Below are 18,526 nucleotides of genomic sequence, written 5' to 3'. Positions count from 1 at the left end.
GAAGCAGCCAATACCGGCACAGCCAAACATAAATAAATTAATCTTAAAAAAAAAAAAGCTCTCAGTCGTTAAATACTAAAATATGTTATTTCTAAGTCCATCCATTATAAATTCCCCCCTGAACGATTCCCAGGTAATATTATCAGTAACAAATTATAAACAACTATAAAACGGCTCAAGAAGAGAATATATATTATAGGAGTCCCCCCCCTTTTTTTTTTGGCAGAGATGCTTGAGGGATCTTAGTTCCTAGACCAGGGATTGAACCCAGGTCCTGGTAGTGAGAGAATGGAGCCTCTTGGGAATGCTTAGCAAGCCGTCCTTTTGAAATGAGAGCTACGAGATGGGATATAGCATAAAGTATTGGAGCTTCAGCTTCAGCATCAGTCCTTCCAAGGAATATTCAGGGTTGATTTCCTTTAGGGTGGACTGGTTGGATCTCCCTGCAGTCCAAGGGACTCTCAAGAGTCTTCCCCAGCACCACAGCTGGAAAGCAACAACTCTTTGGCACTCAGCCTTCTTTAGGGTCCAACTGTCACATTCTGGTAAGATGGGGATGAGAAGGTGGCCCAGGGAGAAATCCCCCAAACTCCCACAGTGACTCAGTGGCAAAGATGGGGTTTGAACTTGAATTTGGAAACCCCATGGACTGGACAGAGGAGCCTGGGGGGCTACAGTACACACGGTCACAAAGAGTTGGACACGACTTAGCGACTAAACAATGCCCGAATCCAGGCCTTTGCTTCCCGGGCCCGTTCATCATCCAGCCATGCCCCGGGTGGCAGCCCAGTGGGCAGTGGCCGAAGCCCAGCCGGGGAACAGGCTCAGAGGGGGCACCAGGCCAGCCGCAGCACGGTAGCAGCGGGCACTGAGTGTGGCGGCCTGCATGGGGCAGGCGACCCGTGCCAGCAGCAGGCAGCCAGCAACATTGCTGGAGGTCCAGTCCCCCTGGCAGTGTGTTGAGAGCTGCAGCCAGTGCGGCCAGCAGCAGAGGTTGGGCCAGATGCCCCGTATCACTCACACCAGCCACAGCTCCAGTGTGTTGAGTGCTGTCCCTCCCACCCCCAGTGCCACCTGTGTGCCACGCCACGGTCAGGGACAGGGCAGCCTGGACGCAGCAGGGGGGCCTGGGCGTCGGGTCCGCCTGGCAGCATCTCGGGCCTCCTGCACCCGCCCCGGCCCTCTCACTGTCCGTCTGTGAGTCTCCCTGACCCCAGGGCTGGCTCTGTGTCACCGATGCTCTCTCCTCCTCTGCGCCCAGCTCTCCTGCCGCCCCGGGTCTGCACCTCTCTCCTTTGCAGTGTCTCTGATGACGCCCCCCACTCTGTGCTTCTGGCTTGTCTTGCTGTCTCTGTCACCACCTGTCACCATCTCCAGAGCATCGCTCAGACTTTGAATGTGTCTCCGTCTTGATCTGGGCCGACTGTGTGTGTGTGTGTGTGTGTGTGTGTGTGTGTGCGCACACGTGTCCTGGACAGGCATGTGGTGTCCTAGCTAGGTAGGCCTGGAAGGTTTCCTGACCTGTTGCTCTCAGGCCCAGAGGGGAAAGTCCAGAATGCCTGGGCAGCAGGGTGCTGGGGGGAGTGGACCCCCCAGGTCTCTGCAGGGTTAGAGGTCAGAGCTCAGGCCCCAGGACAGGCAAAGGGCTGCCCCTGCATGGCTGGCATGATCTTTGCCAGCCCAGCTCCAGGAGCGGACTCACATCCAAGCCATCAAGGGTCACAGGCAACAACTGCTGACCACTCGGTCCCCGTGGGAGGGCGGCCCGCCGGCAGGGTGTCGCCTGGATGGCCCACCAGGGGGCGCCAACGTCCGAGGCCGGCCTTGGGATGTCCTGAGGGAGGGACGCTCCAGGGTGTGTGTGGCTTGCACTTTTGAGCCTCTTTCCTTTTCCTCTTGTCTCCGTCCCTTTAAAAAAAAAAAAAAAAAAAGGCAAAAAAAGTCTTTAAAAATATTTATTTATTTGGGTGCACTAAATAAATTTATTTATTTAGTTGCACATGCGGGATCTTCCAGCTGCGACATGTGGGGTCTAGTTCCCTGACTGGGACCCAGGCCCGTGCATTGGGAGCAGTCTTAGCCACTGGACCACCAAGGGAAGTCCCCCGCGTCCTTCCTTTCCTAAAAATAATTTTTTTAATGCATTTATTTTTGGCCGTGCTGGGTCTTCATTGCTGCGTGGGCCTTCTCTAGATGCAGTGCTCTGGCCTCTCGTTGGGCCAGCTTGTCTTGTTGCAGAGTTGGGGCTTTGCAGCATGAGGGTTTCAATAGTTGTGGCTCCCCAACTCTAGAGCACGGGCTCAACAGCTGTGGTGCATGAGCTTAGTTGCCCCGTGGGATGTGGGAATCTTCCGGGATGAGGGATCAAACCCGAATCTCTTGCATTGTCAGGTGGATCCTTTAACTGAACCACCAGGGAAGCCCCCCTGTCTCCTTCCTTAATGAAAGTCCCCCGCAGCTGGGGGTTGGCTTCATCTGAGGACCTGCCCTTTCTGGTATGAGAAAGTATTCACAGACTCCTTTCTCCTATCCCAGCTCTTGGAACTGGTGGTAGAGGGTGCATGGAGTCAGTCAGCAAGCATTTATGCAGCACCTGCTGTGTGCAGGGACTCAGGATGCAGTGGTGAACAAGACAAGCACAGTCTGTCCCTGCAGGAGTCTGGGAGGGAGCCATCTGTAAACTAGAAATTACGGTTCCAGAGGTGCCATGAAGATGCAGAGGCTGGACAGGAAGTTTCAGGCAGGGGTGATGCTTCAGGTAGAGAAACCCTCTCTGAGAAGGTGATAATTGTCTGGCAACCCTAATGCAAGGGGTGGCAACCAGGAGCTTCCCAGGTAGAGGGCACAGTGTGTGCAAAGGCCCTGAGGCAGGAGTAAGCTTGAAGGGAGGGAGTGAGAGAGAGAGAGAGAGAGAGAGAGCGATGTGAGGAGATGAAGTCAGAGAAGTGGTTGGGGCCAGACACGTGAGGCTTTGTAGGCTAGGCAGGAGTTGTGTTATGAGTGCAAGAGTGATGGGAGCCATGGAAGGTTTGGGACAGAGGTAGTTTCCGGGGCTCAGGGCCCTGCCCCAAACCTCCTTTACTGGCCTCGCTGACCCTGCCCCTACATCCCTCTCTGGTGTGTGGAAGGGGTGTCAGGACCCCGTTGGGAGCCCAGACAAGGCTTCTCCCTCCCTGCCTCCACCCCGTCATATGCTGCCTCCCTCAACCCAGTCCAAGGGGAACTTTGTCCCCATAATATTTTCTTTTTAAAATATTTCTTTCTTTCTTTATCTGTGCCAGGTCTTAGTTGTGGCATGCAAGCTCTTACGGCATGTGGGATCTACTTCCCTGACTAGGGGTTGAACCCCAGCCCCCAGCATTGGGAGCATGGAGTCTCAGCCACTGGACCACTGGGGAAGTCCCTGTTCCCCGTAGCATTTATTGTAAACATTTACAGATGAGAGGCTCCTGGTGTCCTCAACCCATAACCCAGAGGCGCCCACGCCGTCACGTTTGTTTCATATCTCTTCTTCTGAGAAGAGGGATGGGTTGAATTATGCCTTCCTGAACTCGTGTGTTGAAGTCCCAGCCACCCTACCTCAGAATGTGACTATGTTCACAGATAAGGTCTTTACAGTGGTAATTAAATGAAAAGGAGGTCAGTTGAGTGGGCTGTAGTCCAATATGAGTGGTGGTGGTGGTTTAGTTGCTAAGTCATGTCCAACTCTTGCGATCCCATGGTCTGTGCCCACCAGGCTCCTCTGTCCATGGGATTCTCCAGGCAAGAATACTGGAGTGGGTTGCCATTTCCTTCTCCAGGGGATCTTCCTGACCCAGGAATCAAACCCGGGTCTCCTGCATTGCAGGCAGATGATTTACCAACTGAGCTGTGAGGGAAGCCCCAATATGAGCAGTGTCCCTATTGCTGTTGTTCAGGTGCTAAGTCATGTCTGGCTCCTTGCAACCCCAGGGACTGCAGCACTCCAGGCCTCCCTGTCCTTCATTATCTCCCAGAGTTTGCGCAAACTCATGTCCATTGAGTCGGTGATGCCATCCAACCATCTCGTCCTCTGTCGTCCCCTTCTCCTCCTGCCCTCGATCTTCCCCAGCATCAGGGTCTTTTCAGGTGAGTCAGTTCTTTACATCAGGTGGCCAAAGTATTGGAGCTTCAGCTTCAGCATCAGTCCTTCCAATGAATAGTGAAGATTGATTTCCTTTAGAATTGACTGGTTTGATCTCCTTGCAGTCCAAGGGACTCTCAAGAGTCTTCTCCAACACCAGTTTGAAAGCACCAATTCTTTGGCACTCAGCCTTCTTTATGGTCCAACTCTCATAGGACTACTGGAAAAACCATAGCTTCGACTAGATGGATGTTTGTCAGCAAAGTGATGTCTCTCCGCTTTTTCATACGCTGTCTAGGTTGGTCTTTTCTTCCAAAGAGCATCTTTTCATTTAATTGCTGCAGTGACCATCTGCAGTGATTTTGGAGCCCAAGAAAATAAAGTCTGTCACTGTTTCCATTGTTTCCCCATCTATTTGCCATGAAGTGATGGGACTGGATGCCATGATCTTAGTTTTTTGAATGTTGAATTTTAAGCCAGCTTTTTCCACTCTCCTCTTTCACCTTCATCAAGAGGCTCTTTAGTTTCTCTTCACTTTCTGCCATTAGGGTGGTGTCATCGGCATATCAGGAAAGCCGTGGTATTGTCCAAAGGCCTGAGAACCAGAGAGCTGATGTTGCAGGCTCCAGCCTGGGTCTGAAGACACGAGAACCAGGAGTGGCGAGTGCAGGCAGAGAGCAGTGTCCCAGCTCAGACCGTCAGGCAGAGAGTGAAGTCCACCTCCTTCCACCTTTGGGTTCTGTTCAGGCCCTCAGTGGATCAGATGGCATCCACCCACATGCAGGTGGGCCCCCAGCTCCGCTCAGTCTACTGATCCAAATGCAAACTCTGCCAGAAACACCTTCACAGACACATCCAGAAATCATGTTTAACTGCTGGGCAGCCTGTGGTCCAATCAAGGTTACACATGAAATGAACTCTCACGTTTCCTATAGATTAACTCAAAGTCAGCTGATGAGGACCCCTGATTGCACATGCTGAGAACGGATAACAGGAGTGAGGGACACCCCCGCCGCACGCAGGGCCTTTGGGGCAGGAGTGATCCCTGTGCTCCCCAGGTCCTGGCCACCTTCAAAGACTGCGGGCCTCCCTCAGCCCTGTCCCCCTGGGAAGAACCGTCCACCCGACTGGCCAGGCGGGGGGCTCGAGGCACTGGGGCTGGACGGGACCCCTGATCTCCTTGGGGGGGGTCCCTCCCCCTGTAAAGCACTAGGGCAGGGTGTCCTTGGCCAGAAAGAAGGATGCCTTGGGGGACTTCCCTGCTGGCCCAGTGGTTAAGACTCCATGCTTTCACAGCAGGGGGTGCAAGTTCCATCCCTGGCGTTCAGCCCCTGGTTGGGAACCAAGATCCCACCTGAGGACTGGAGAGGCAGATGTCCAGACGTTGGCTTGGTCCTCCGTGGAGCCTTCACCACCTGCCCCTAGCCCTGGACACATGCCCTTGCCCATCTTTCCTGCTGTTTTCTCCCCTGAGATGCTTAGCAGCACATAGCCATAGGATATGCGTTATTATGTCCTGTTTATTGCCACCCCTCATCTCCTGTAGAGGCTCAGATGGTGAAGAGTTTCAATGCAGGAGACTGGGGTTAGACCCCTGGGTCGGGAAGATCCCCTGGAGAAGGAAATGGCAACCCACTCCAATACTCTTGCCTGGAGAATCCCATGGACAGAGGATTCTGGGGGCTACAGTCCATGGGGTCACAAAGAGTCTGACACCACTGAAGCGACTAACACTTTGTAAACTCACTGGGGCCCAACTTTTGCTGCACCCCACGCCCCCGCCCCCCGCCCCGCGTGACTATGTCCCAGTTCTTAGAGCGAAGCCGGGGGAGGGTCGTGGGTCGCGACTGAGGGTCTGGAGGCTCTGGAGCCTGGACCGGGTGCCTCTGATGACCTCCTGTGATGTCTGTGTCAGCTGGCCCCTCTGGGTCAGGACCCGTGACGTCTGGCGCAGGGTTGTGCCGAGGGGTCCACAGTCAAGGCTCCGTGAGGGCTCCAGCGCAGGCATGGCTGGTGGGGGGCAAGGCTCCTCCCGCGCGTGTCCTCGGGGAGCCAGACACGGTGCCGGCGTTCCGTCAGGCGCCCCACAGGGCTGTTACTGCTGCTTTGAAAATGAGCCTGCCAGATCTGCAGATTTTATTTTCCCTTCCCCAAGGAAGCCCCAGGCCCCCAGAGAACGGGATCCTGTTGCTCCCGGGGGCTCCTCCCTCCTTTCCCAAGCCCAGGTCAGGGGGCGGGGCCTGGCGCGTGGAAGAGCCGGGGATACAGAGCCCCGGGGGCGCGGCCTGCAGCTTTCGCTTCTCCCTAGCCTTCCCCTCGTCCTCCTGGACCGTTCAGTGCTCTGCTCAGGTGTCCCTCCAGGGCCTCTTTTCTGGCAGGGGAGGTAAAGAAAAGCTAAAGGGAGAGCAATGTTTAGGTGGGGATTTCATAAAGACCCTGCTGGGCAGGGTAGGTCTGACCACTCAGATAACCCAAGTCCCAGCCTGCCTGAGGGCCTTGGGGAACTGTCTTTTGTTGTTCAGTCACTAAGTCGAGTCAGACTCTTTGTGACCCGAGAACTGCATGCAGCATGCCAGGCTTCCCTGTCCTTCACCGTCTCCCGGAGTTTGCTCAAACTCATGTCCATTGAGTTGGTGATACCATCCAACCATCTCATCCTCTGTCGCCCCCTTCTCCTCCTGCCCTCAGTCTTTTCCAGAATCAGGCTCTTCAAATCAGGTAGCCGAGGTATTGGAGTTTCAGCATCAGTCCTTTCAATGGATATTCAGGGTTGATTTCCTTTAGGATGGACTGGTTGGATCTCCTAGCAGTCCAAGGGACTCTCAAGGGTCTTCTCCAACACCACAATTCCAAAGCATCAATTCTGAGGTGCTCAGCCTTCTTTATGGTCCAACCATCTGGGAGGCTGTAGAACTTCACTTATTCAAGAGTGCTGCCTGCTCCTGACAGGACCCCTTGTTGGTTGTTGGAGACACCTGGGTGGCAAAGGCAGACCCCACCCCTCTGACATGGAGCAGAGATGAGCATGTAATGGGACCCCCACCTAGCAAAGGGGAAACCATTCACCTCCGCTTGGGACTGGAACCCGGCCCAAACCCACAGTCCTCCAACTAAGATCACACAGCTGGTCTCACGACTTAATGAAACTCAGATTCTTGAGGTCTCATCATAGAAAGAATTCAGTGAGAGACAGAGTGATAGGAAGAAGTAGAGTTATTAATATAGGATGCTTGTAAGAGGTGAAAACGGGCAGGTGAGAGAGCTCTGCCCCCAAGGATTAAAAAAAAAAGTTGCTCAGTTGTGAGGGACTCTTTGTAACCCCAGGGAGTGAAGACCCACCAGCCTCCTGTGTCCATGGCATTCTCCAGGTAAGAATACTGGAGCGGGTTGCCATTTCCTTCTCAGGGGATCTTCCCAAACCCAGGGATCAAACCCAGGTCTCCTGCATTGCGGGTGGATTCTTTACCATCTGAGCCACCAGGGACGCCCCTCCCTGCCACCAAGGATTAGGTGAGCTACAATCTTACAGGTAAAGGAATACGGGGGAGGGAACATGGTCCAGTAACTTTCTTAAGTGATCATCAACTTACAGTGGCCTCCCAAAGTTTCCTAGGTTTCCCTATCTGCAGCTACCTGAATGACTATCCCTAACACAGCGACTTTCCAGTAGGAATTGAGAAGGGATGGGGTACGGGGTGGCATGAGGCATGTCCATCAGGCTGAGGGGAGTTGCCTTGGAACAGTGGTTCTCAACCAGGGGACTGTGGCCAGGTCTGGAGGGGGCCGTCTTAAGGTGTGGTAGAGGGAGCCCTATTGGCCTCTGGTGGGTGGGGGCCAGGCTGAACCAGCTTGCAAGGTACAAGAGAGCCCCCACAGCAAGGAGAGGTCAGCCCAGATGTCAGTAGTGCCCTGGCTGAGAACCTGGGCTGGAGGGCCCGCAGAAAAGCCGGTGTGGCTTGGAGGCTGGTGAACATGGTAAGGGCAGACACGGGGTTCAGAACGGTCCCGGCGGTCCCAAGGCCCCCAGGAGTCCCTAGTGCCCTGGGCGAGCCCCCTGCAAAGCCAGGCCCAGGTTGCCCGACAGCCGCACTCGCGAGCAGGCGACAGACGCCCGCAACTGCCAGCACTGCGGGCCTCGGTTTCCCTCATGGGAGTAACGGGAACCCCGAGGGCCTGGGCGTGGGCCAGGAGCGACAGGGCGACACCTGCTCGGGAATCTATCACAGACAAGAGGGAGTCGATGCTAGTAAAGGGACACGTCCGACCCCGCGCCCCGACCCGACTTTGCCGGGCCTTGGTCCCATCCCAGCGACCGCTTCATGGATCCGATCGGTGGTCGGGCTTCCGGGAGAACTACCACTCCCAGGATGCTACGCGCCGTAAGCGCCCGAGAGCGCCGCGGCCGCCGGCGGCCAATGGGGTGGAGGGGCGGGGCCTCGGCGCACGTGGCGTCCTGACGCACCGGCGGCGACGTCGGGGTTTGTGTGCGCGAGAGGCCGCCGATAAAGGTTGGGTGCCTCGCGCCGGGGGCCGTTGGGAGGGAGCGCGCCCCCGCCCCCTCCCCGGCCCCCGCTCCCGCCCCGCCGCCGCCGGGGCCCTGCCTTCCCGTCGACCCCTGCGGGAGGGCCCTGGGCCGCCTCCGCTCGTTCCCCGGTCGGGGCCGCAGGTGAGAGACCGGAGGGGCGGGGGTGGGGGAGGGACCGGAGGGCGGAGACGTTGGGGAAACGGCGAACGTGAAACCGGAAGGGGTGCCTTAAAGGGAAGGGCGCTGCCTCACCTCCGACTTTTGTCCGCCGGGCTGGCCCCGCCCTCTTAAAGGGCAAGGGATCGCTCTTTAAAGGGTCGGGGCAGGTAGTGCAGTTCTTTAGCTCTCCCCTCTCCCATCGCCCCTCTGCCCCACCCCGCACCCCCAGAAAGAATTCGCCTCTTAAAGGCCGCTGACAGTGTCCCACACGCTGAAGGAAAAAGCTTCTGAATCCTAGTGGCTTCAAAGCAAGTCCCTAGTTTAGCTCAGCAAGATAGGTGGGTACGCGGGCGCAGAACCCTCTTAAAGGGGAAGTCGGGCCTGATGGAAGGGTGTGGCCTGGCCTCTTGACGGGTTGCTGTTGACCGGATCAGCAGGGTCCGGTCCCTTCCAGAGCACGGCTGTCTTCTTAAGGCATGCTGCCTTCTGAAAGACACGTGCAGCTTCCTGGGGTAGTCTCTTAAAAGGAGGTGCTTCCATTTCAAAGGGGTCGCTCATGTTTTCTCAAAGGGGATCTTTATGGCCTGTGCAGAGAGGATGCCCCGCTTTGTTTCACTCAAGATGTGTTCACCGAGCACTCATTCTGTGGCAGATGCATTCCAGACTCTAGGCGCCGGGAAGCAACAGTGAACAAGATGCCATTAGCATCCAGTGGGCAGAGGCCAGGGGCTGACCAACTTGCAGTGCAGGGAACAGACCCCTGGACCCCCGACCAGCCCCAGATCTCAACAGCTCTGATGCTAGGAAACTGTGATTATGAAGTAGGTTAGAAAGTGGTAGCGGTCTCCCTGGTGGCTCAGATGGTAAAGCGTCTGCCTGCAATGCGGGAGACCCGGGTTCGATCCCTGGGTTGGGAAGATCTCCTGGAGAAGGAAACGGCAACCCACTCCAGTACTCTTGCCTGGAGAATCCTATGGACGGAGGAGCCTGGTAGGCTACAGTCCATGGGGTCGCAAAGAGTCGGACAGAAAGTGATAAGCCCCATGACGGGGGGTATAACAAGGCAGAGAAAGAGATTGCAGCGTGTTGGCAGGGACTGCAGAGTTTAGTAGAGTGATCAGGGAATACCTCCCGGAGATGACGTTTCCACAAAGCCTTGGAGGTGAGGGAGGAAAGGGGCTTCTAGGCCGGGGCCTGTGTGAGGGTCCCAGGTGGGAGCTGGCATGCCTGCCGCGGCCCCTTGAGCAGGGAGCTGTGAGGGTTGGAGAGGCCAGCAGGCAGAGAGTCAGGGAGGGGAGGAGGCCACAGGCCGTGGGAAGTCTGTAGGTTTTGGGGAGGGATCTGTCTTCTGCTGTCAGATGGGAGCTGTGGAAGCCTTTAGCACAGAGCAATGAGATGGTCTGTGTCAGCAGTTTCCATTCAGCCTCTGTGTTGGGAACAGGCTGGGGGTGAGAAGAGTAAGGATGGGAACTAGGAGAATTGTCAGATTCCAGCGATGCTCCTGCCAGAATAGGGGAGTCAGCTAATGGACTGGTCAGAGAGAGCGAGAGAGAGAGGAGTCGAGGGTGCCCGGGGACTTTTGGCCTGAGGAAAAACAAAGCTGTTTTCCGAGATGGAGAAGACTGGGGGTGAGAGAGAGATTTGCAGCGGGCCGGGACACAGAGGGGAGACAGCAGGAACAGAAATTGGAGCTGGAGCTGGGTGTGGGGCCTAAGTGTGAGGTGTCTCTTAGGCGCCCAGCAGGGGTGTAGGTGTCCAAGGTCAGGTGTCAAGTGGAGAGGAGTTTCGGAATGGTCCCGTTTGTAGATTGTGGAGTCCCAGGAGTGGTGGGGGCCCCCAGGGAGAGGGTGGGTGCAGAAGAGGAAGGCTGGCAGAGCCCCGGACTCTCCAGTATTCACAATAGGACTGCCACCCGAAACAGAGAAGGGCTGGCAGGTGAGGAGAGCGGGGAGCCCAGAAGCCAGGGCAGTGGTTCAAGGAGAGAGAACCATGGTGTCTGCTGACCACTGAGCAGAGACCACTGGCTTTAGCACCGTGGAGGCCATGAGAGTGGGGGAGGGTCTGGTTGGCAGGGTTTGAGATGGGAGGAAGGGTGTACTGATGGCATGTTGGGGGTGGCTTTGCACGGAGACAGAAAGGAGGCCACAGCTGGAGGAGGAAGTGGGGTGAAGGGTCTTTGTTCTTTTTAAAGATGGGAGACTTAGCCCTTGGGTGCAGTGACGGGGACGGTCCAGGAGGTGAGGAAAGTCTGAGTCTTTGGCCCAGAGGCAGGAGGCAGATGGCAGGGGTGGGGGGCAGTTCAGGGTTTCTCAGCCTCAGCACCCCTGGCATTTTGAACTGATGGCTCTTTGCTGTTTAGGGGTGAGTGGTTCTGTCCCGTGCATTTAGGACGTGGAGCAGAGTCTCTGGCCGCTGCCCACTAGATGACATTGGCCCCTGCCCCTCCAGTCGACACAGCCAACCCAGTCTGCAAGCATGGCCAGATGTCCCCTGGGGTGGGGGCGTAGTGGGGGGCGTGCAGATCGCATGGCCTCGTTGAGAACCACGGGTGTAATTGCTGCATTGTGGGAGCATTCTGTTCTGGTTGCTTTTATTTTCTCAGCCACAGGGTCAGTGGCAAGCTCCACCGGCTAAGAGCAAGAGGGGACAGGAGAGAGGAGAGGAGAGAAGACGCGCCAGGTGTCACCTGGTGGGCAGTGCAGGGCGATGGGGAGGGAGCTTTGAGATCCTTGGGATTGGATGCGCAGGGAGACGAGGCCAGGTGGCTTCAGGTCACCAGCAGCACCGTATACTGGGTAAGGGGTGGCGAGGGTCTGGATGGGGGCTAGGGTGCGGGCTGCAGGGTCCGTGGTCGGTTTGGGGTTCAGCCGTCAGAAGGGGGCGCTGGAGCAGAATGCGTAGCGATGGAGAGTAGGTGTCGGAGAGGCTTGGTTTAGAGGGAAAGGGCTTCGGCAGTGGGAGCAGGTACTAAGGCAGGATGGAGGAGGAGGTCTTTAGAGGGAGCTGACCGAAGGATCTGGAGCCAGGGCGCTAGAGACCCGGCGTCCTTTAAGGACACGCCTGTCTTTAGGGGGACGGGGCAGAGAGCCCTCCAGCCTCTTGGAGGGGATGCCCCGTATCAGGGAGTGACCAGCTCCTCCCACTATGCCCGAAGTTTCCCCTTGAGCACCCAAGGCCTCTCGCGGGCAGCCTCCATCGCGGGCAGCAGCCTCCTTGTCCGAAGGGAGGTGCTCCCTGCCTCTGAAAGGGCCAGCCTGTGGGTGTGGGGCTGCGATGGTCCGGTGTGTGAGTGGAGGTGCGGGGAGCCCCCGGCCTGCCTTGACCCCGCGTCCCTCCCCAGGTGTGATGGTCGGCTCCCACGTGGACATGGCACCGGCCTCGACCGCCGAGGGGGCCAGTGAGAAGCCCGGGCCTGTGGCCCCCGCCCCGCCGGCGCAGTATGAGTGTGGGGAGTGCGGAAAGTCCTTCCGCTGGTCATCCCGCCTGCTGCACCACCAGCGCACGCACACAGGCGAGCGGCCCTATAAGTGCCCCGACTGCCCCAAGGCCTTCAAGGGCTCATCGGCGCTGCTCTACCACCAGCGGGGCCACACGGGCGAGCGGCCATACCAGTGCCCCGACTGCCCCAAGGCCTTCAAGCGCTCGTCGCTGTTGCAGATCCACCGCAGCGTGCACACGGGCCTGCGCGCCTTCACCTGCGGCCAGTGCGGCCTGGCCTTCAAGTGGTCCTCGCACTACCAGTACCACCTGCGGCAGCACACGGGCGAGCGGCCCTACCCTTGCCCGGACTGCCCCAAGGCCTTCAAGAACTCGTCCAGCCTGCGGCGCCACCGGCACGTGCACACGGGCGAGCGGCCCTACACCTGCGGCGTGTGCGGCAAGAGCTTCACGCAGAGCACCAACCTGCGGCAGCACCAGCGCGTGCACACAGGCGAGCGGCCCTTCCGCTGCCCGCTCTGCCCCAAGACCTTCACGCACTCCTCCAACCTGCTGCTGCACCAGCGCACACACGGCGGCGCCGCCACTGCCCCTGCCCCGGGCGCTGGCCCCGGGCCTCCGCCGCGTGAGCCCGCCGCCGGTGGCAAGGTCCTGGTCTCCGACGCCTACCTGCAGCGGCCCTTGCCGCCGCCCAGCCCGCCCGCCCCGCCCCCGCCCGCGCCCCCGCCCGTGGTGCCCGAGCTCTTCCTGGCCGCAGCCGAGACCACGGTGGAGCTGGTGTACCGCTGCGAAGGCTGCGAGCTGGGCTTCGGCAGCGAGGAGCTGCTCCTGGAGCACCAGCCGTGCCCAGGGCCCGAGGCGCCGCCCCCGCCGGCTGCCGCGCCCTCCGAGGCGCCCAAGGCCGACCCGCCGCCGCCGCCGCGGTCCCCGCTGCCCCAGCCTGCTCCTGCCACCGCCGCTGCCCCTGGCTTTGCTTGCCTCCCCTGCGGGAAGTCCTTCCGGACGGTGGCCGGCCTTTCCCGCCACCAGCACAGCCACGGGGCGGCGGGTGGGCAGGCGTTCCGCTGCGGCAGCTGTGACGGTGCCTTCCCGCAGCTGGCCAGCCTGCTGGCGCATCAGCAGAGCCATGTGGAGGAGGCCGCGGCCGGGCGCCCGCCCCCCCAGGCCGAGGCCGCCGAGGTCACCTGCCCGCAGGAACCGCTGGGGCCAGTGCCCGGCCCGCCGGCCCCCGCGCCTGCGCCGGCCTCAGCGGAGCGGCCCTACAAATGTGCCGAGTGCGGCAAGGCCTTCAAGGGCTCCTCGGGGCTGCGCTACCACCTGCGGGACCACACGGGCGAGCGGCCCTACCAGTGCGGCGAGTGCGGCAAGGCCTTCAAGCGCTCGTCGCTGCTCGCCATCCACCAGCGCGTGCACACGGGCCTGCGCGCCTTCACGTGCGGCCAGTGCGGCCTCACCTTCAAGTGGTCCTCGCACTACCAGTACCACCTGCGGCTGCACTCGGGCGAGCGGCCCTACGCCTGTGGCGAGTGCGGCAAGGCTTTCCGCAACACGTCGTGCCTGCGGCGCCACCGGCATGTGCACACGGGCGAGCGGCCCCACGCCTGCGGCGTGTGTGGCAAAAGCTTCGCGCAGACCTCCAACCTGCGGCAGCACCAGCGCGTGCACACGGGCGAGCGGCCCTTCCGCTGCCCGCTCTGCCCCAAGACCTTCACACACTCCTCCAACTTGCTGCTGCACCAGCGCACGCACTCAGCCGAGCGGCCCTTCACCTGCCCAGTCTGCGGCCGCAGCTTCGTCATGGCCGCCTACCTGCAGCGGCACTTGAGGACGCATGCCCCCGCAGCCGGCCCCCAGCCCCCGGCCCCGCTGGCCGCCACCCCTGCTCCGTCGGCCACCCAGGATGTGCACATCCTCCCCCACCTCCAGGCCACGCTCTCCCTAGAGGTGGCCGGGGGGACAGCCCCGGCCGCGGCCCCCGGCCCCGCCGCTCCCAACTCACAGACGTTTCTCCTGGTGCAGACGGCTCAGGGCCTGCAGCTGATTCCCAGCAGCGTCCAGCCGCCCACGCCCCCGCCCCCGCCTGCGCCCCCCAAGCTCATCCTGCTGCCCTCCTCCGGCTCCGCTGGGGGGGGCGGCTGCGCCCGGCAGGGCCTGCGGGCTGCGGGGAAAGCTGGGCCGGGGGCTGGAGTAGTTTGGCTGCCAGGCCCTGGGGGGTTAGGCGTGCAGAGAGGAAGCAACGCTGGGGGGAACGTGGGAGGGCAGAGCCTTATAGTTCTGCAGAACGTGGCGGGTGGGGAGACAGGCCCGCAGGAAATGAGTGGGGTTCAGCTCCAGCCCCTTCGTCCAGCCCCGGAACTGACCACCGTCCAGCTCCAGCCGGCCCAGGAGGTGACCACGGTCCAGCTCCAGCCTGTGACGGGTCCGCTGTCCAGTTCCAGCGGGGGAGCCGTGACCACCGAGGCGCCTAATCTGCTGGTGGTTCAGAGCGGGGCAGCCGAGGAGTTGCTGGCGGACCCCGGCCCAGGGGAGCCTGGCGAGGGCGAGGCCGGCCCGGGGGTGGTCCCAGATGTGCTCTTTGAGACGCTGCAGACGGAGGAAGGGCTGCAGAGCGTGCTGGTGCTGAGCGGGGCCGACGGGGAGCAGACCCAGCTGTGTGTGCAGGAGGTAGAGACCTTACCGTCGGGGCTGGCTGAGCCGCCAGCCTCCGGCCCGCCCGGACAGAAGCTGCTCATTATCCGCAGCGCCCCAGCTGCAGAGCTGCTGGAGAACGGCAGCGCTGGTGGAGGCGCCGCTGCGCTGCAGCTGCTGGCGCCCCCACCGCCTGGCCCAGCCTCTGCTCCTGCGGGCGTCCCTGCGGCCCCGGGACCCCAGATGGTACAAGTGGTCCCCGCAGGAGCGGCACCCGGGGGCGTGGCCCCACAGGGCCTGCCCTCCATCCAGATTGTCCAGACTCTGCCCGCGGTCCAGCTGGTGCACACGTTTTGAGTCGGACCACCGGTATCTCTTCCCGCCCCATGAAGAGGCCCGAACCCATCTCCGCCTGGGCTGGGCTGGGCTGGGCTGGGCGGAGGAAGCTGCAGGCTGGGCTTGCTAATAAAGACCAGAATCCCCTCTCTTGTGTTTTTTCTTATTGGTGGGGTGGGAGGTCAATGTCATGACCATAGCCACCACTTGGAAACTGGGGGGTCTCCTGCTTCCTGGTTCGCAGGTGGCTTTGCGTCTTGGGGCCAGCCGCTGCTCCTATGTGGGGTCCCTGTTTATCCATTTTTAAAGGAAAGGGACGCAACGGTCACGGTATAGGGGAGGCACTGGAATCTGGAACACCGGTTCTGCCACTTGTTTTCTGTAAGTCGCCGCGCCCCTCCTCGCGCAGAAAAATAAGTGGATGGCGGGGATGCTTATCCCGACGATCACTGAGAGCCCTGGTGGGCAGCTGGGGAACCTGTGGGTCTGAGATGCTGCAGCGGCCCCGCCCGCGGAAGCCGGGGAGCCATTGGGAATCAAGCCGCCTTCGCGGCCTCACCCCCGCGCTCAGGTCGCTTAGCAACCAGGGGCCGTCGGGAAGCCGGCCGGGGGTGCGCTGGGTAAGCCCCGCTGCCCGCCTCCACCCGGTCTACAGTTCCAGGCCCTTCCATCAGGCCCCCTCCCCCGCCAGCGTCCTGCACTCCCGCTCTCTCCGCCGCTCCTCCCGGCTCTAACCTATCCGGCCAGACGCTTGGCAACGGTTACTAAGCCCGAGAGCAGGCGCTGCCCCGCCCCCAGTGCGCGTATCTGACGTCACTTCCGCCGGCGACCCCTCCCCGACCCTGCCCCCTGCCTCTCGCACCTTGTCAAAAGCGGGAGCGACCCACAGAGGTGTCTGAAAGTCCTCGTTCCTGCGACAGGCGCTGCTCCGGGGCGGCCGGGGGGCAGAGGCGCTCTGGGCGCTGGGGGCGGGGAGCGCGGTCCTTTCCCTGGCTGGGGGGTTCACTCACCCCCAGGGCAGCCGCGGGGCCTGGAGGCAGCGCGGTGGTGGCAGGCACCAGGCTTTTAGGCGTGGGTCGCCGAATACCGCCGGGGGCGGGCTTCACCCGAGAGGCTTCGGAAGGTCGCTGGGTTGGCCGGGAAGCCTGTCCTGTCTCGGCCCTCGCCTGGTGGCCGCCAGCATCCCGCGTCCTGACCTGGACACGCTGCCGCTGCTGGCCCGCAGCTCTGGGACACTTTGGGGAACAAGAGGTGTCCTCCTGACACTGACCTGCTTGTTTTCGCCAGGTGCACGCCTGCTCCTTTGGGGGCGCGGGAGTCTGGGGGCTGCCATGGCCCCCAGCCACCTGTCGGTGCGGGAGATGAGGGAAGATGAGAAACCCTTAGTGCTGGAAATGCTGAAGGTGAGAGACATTAGAAGCGCCACTGAGCCCGGGGGGCGTGGGACGGAGGGTACCACTTGGGGGTGGGGGGCGGGACCCTAGAAAGCCCAGCAGGGGGCGGGGAAAGAATGGGGACACCAATGAGCTTGGGAGGGGCGGGGACAGAATGAGGGGCACCAGGGAGCCCAGAAGGGGGTAGGGGGCATCCCGAGTGGCTTCAGCCACCCTCCTGAGCCGGCGGTGACCCTGGAGAGCAACCTTTTGCTCCTAAGATACTTCCAGCCTTGGACCCTCCTCTCTCTAGTGCCTTCTCCCTAACCTGGGGATCGAGAACGGTTTTGTGTCTGTGTGTGGCCACGCCACATGGCACGCGGGATGTTAGTGCTCCCCCACCATAGATCCAAGCCGTGCCCCCCGCAGTACAAGCCCTTCCATCTTCCCACGTCCCCTCAGCCCTGTGCCCCAGCCTCCTACTACTCCAAGCCTGGCCCTCGAGGACTCCCAGGCCCCTTCCAGCTTCCTCTCTTGGTGGGGCGGCTCCTCTGTCCAGTCTCCCCTGGTGCCTCACGCCTGCAACTCCGCTGAACCCGGAGTGCCCACCGTTCCTAATTCACCCGCTCCCACATTCAGAGCCCAGTGTGCCAGCCAGCAGTGTGTTCACACCGCGGCACGCCTGCCACAGGCCCCGGCTCAGTGCTGTCCCCTCCCCTCCGATTGCTCCCACCCCAGGCAGGGCCTACCTCGGCCCCCACTGCCTGCCGGCGGCGGGAGCCCCCAAGCTGACTGCTCCTCCTACCCGCAGGCTGGCGTGAAGGACACAGAGAACCGCGTGGCCCTTCACGCGCTGACCCGGCCACCGGCCCTGCTCCTCCTGGCTGCAGCCAGCAGCGGCCTTCGCTTCGTCCTGGCCTCCTTCGCCCTGGCCCTCCTCCTGCCCGTGTTCCTGGCTGTGGCTGCCATGAAGCTGGGCCTGCGGGCCCGCTGGGGCTCGCTGCCCCCGCCCGGCGGCCTCGGGGGGCCCTGGGTGGCAGTGAGGGGCTCGGGAGACGTGTGCGGGGTCCTGGCCCTGGCCCCAGGCTCCAGTGCCGGGGATGGGGCCCGGGTCACCCGCCTCTCGGTGTCCCGTTGGCACCGCCGCCGAGGTGTAGGCAGGCGCCTGCTGGCCTTTGCTGAGTCCCGGGCGCGAGCCTGGGCTGGCGGCATGGGGGAGCCCCGAGCACGCCTGGTGGTCCCAGTGGCCGTGGCAGCCTGGGGCGTGGCCGGGATGCTGGAGGGCTGTGGCTACCAGGCCGAGGGGAGCTGGGGCTGCATGGGCTACACGCTGGTGCGGGAGTTCAGCAAGGAACTGTGACTGCAGACCCTAGTGGGAGGAAAAGCAGTACTTAGTGAGCACCTGCTGTGTGCAGGCACTTCCACACCATCCTTCCCACCTCCCCCACCAGGGCCCAGCAGCTGAGGCCCACAGAGGGCAAGAGACCCCGCCACAGCCTGATGCCCATCCGTAGTGTTTGAACTTCTTAGAGGGGTCAACTCGTCCAACCCCTGCCTCAGATTCTGTCTGCACGGAGAAATCTTATCTGTCTGTCTGCCAAGCCTGTGTCGCTTGTGTTATGACATGTGGCAGGAGAGGAGGCCGAGCACGTATGCTCCCCACTGGGGTTAGGACTTCGCAGGGGCACCCCAAACAGGGATGAGGGCCCCCCCAGCCCCGGAGGGTAGGGTGGGGGGCGATGCCCATGCTTGGAGGGGGTGAGGCTGCAGAGGCAGAGAGGGGCTGAGCGAAGCCTCTGCAGGGGAGGGTTGTCTGGAGAGAGCCCCAGGGAGGGAGTGGTGGGCACAGGGTGGCCCGGTCAGCCCCTCCCCAGGAAGGTGGGAGCCCAGAGGGGCGGCCAGACCCATCTGGTTTTTTACACCCGTTTGTTAATAAAGCCTGTAACCGCTGCGCGCCATCTCTCT

General features: G+C 61.1%; 2 protein-coding genes across 5 annotated transcripts; both read left to right on the top strand.

The window, feature by feature from the left end:
* Positions 1–8,636: 8,636 nt before the first annotated feature.
* ZNF628 (zinc finger protein 628) lies at positions 8,637–15,335 on the top strand. 3 transcript variants are annotated; one of them, XM_044930916.2, is made up of 2 exons: positions 8,637–8,768; positions 12,127–15,335. In XM_044930916.2, exon 2 carries the CDS (start codon positions 12,132–12,134, stop codon positions 15,207–15,209), a length of 3,078 nt encoding a protein of 1,025 aa, XP_044786851.2. In that variant the 5' UTR covers positions 8,637–8,768; positions 12,127–12,131; the 3' UTR covers positions 15,210–15,335. The 3 variants fall into 3 exon arrangements, with proteins under 3 accessions (XP_044786851.2, XP_044786852.2, XP_025125431.3); XM_044930917.2 differs by lacking the exon at positions 8,637–8,768 and adding an exon at positions 8,831–9,124; XM_025269646.3 differs by lacking the exon at positions 8,637–8,768 and adding an exon at positions 9,727–11,581.
* Positions 8,639–18,514, top strand: NAT14 (N-acetyltransferase 14 (putative)). 2 transcript variants are annotated; one of them, XM_025269648.3, is made up of 3 exons: positions 8,639–8,768; positions 16,476–16,591; positions 17,373–18,514. In XM_025269648.3, the coding sequence occupies exons 2-3, from the start codon at positions 16,520–16,522 to the stop codon at positions 17,919–17,921; spliced, it is 621 nt and encodes a 206-aa protein (XP_025125433.1). In that variant the 5' UTR covers positions 8,639–8,768; positions 16,476–16,519; the 3' UTR covers positions 17,922–18,514. The 2 variants fall into 2 exon arrangements, with proteins under 2 accessions (XP_025125433.1, XP_006064088.1); XM_006064026.4 differs by lacking the exon at positions 8,639–8,768 and adding an exon at positions 15,475–16,079.
* The last annotated feature ends 12 nt before the right edge of the window (positions 18,515–18,526 follow it).

This window comes from Bubalus bubalis, chromosome 18 (assembly GCF_019923935.1).
Source record: "Bubalus bubalis isolate 160015118507 breed Murrah chromosome 18, NDDB_SH_1, whole genome shotgun sequence".
Taxonomy (NCBI): Eukaryota; Metazoa; Chordata; class Mammalia; order Artiodactyla; family Bovidae; genus Bubalus; species Bubalus bubalis.
This window is presented reverse-complemented; position numbering and strand designations above follow the sequence as displayed.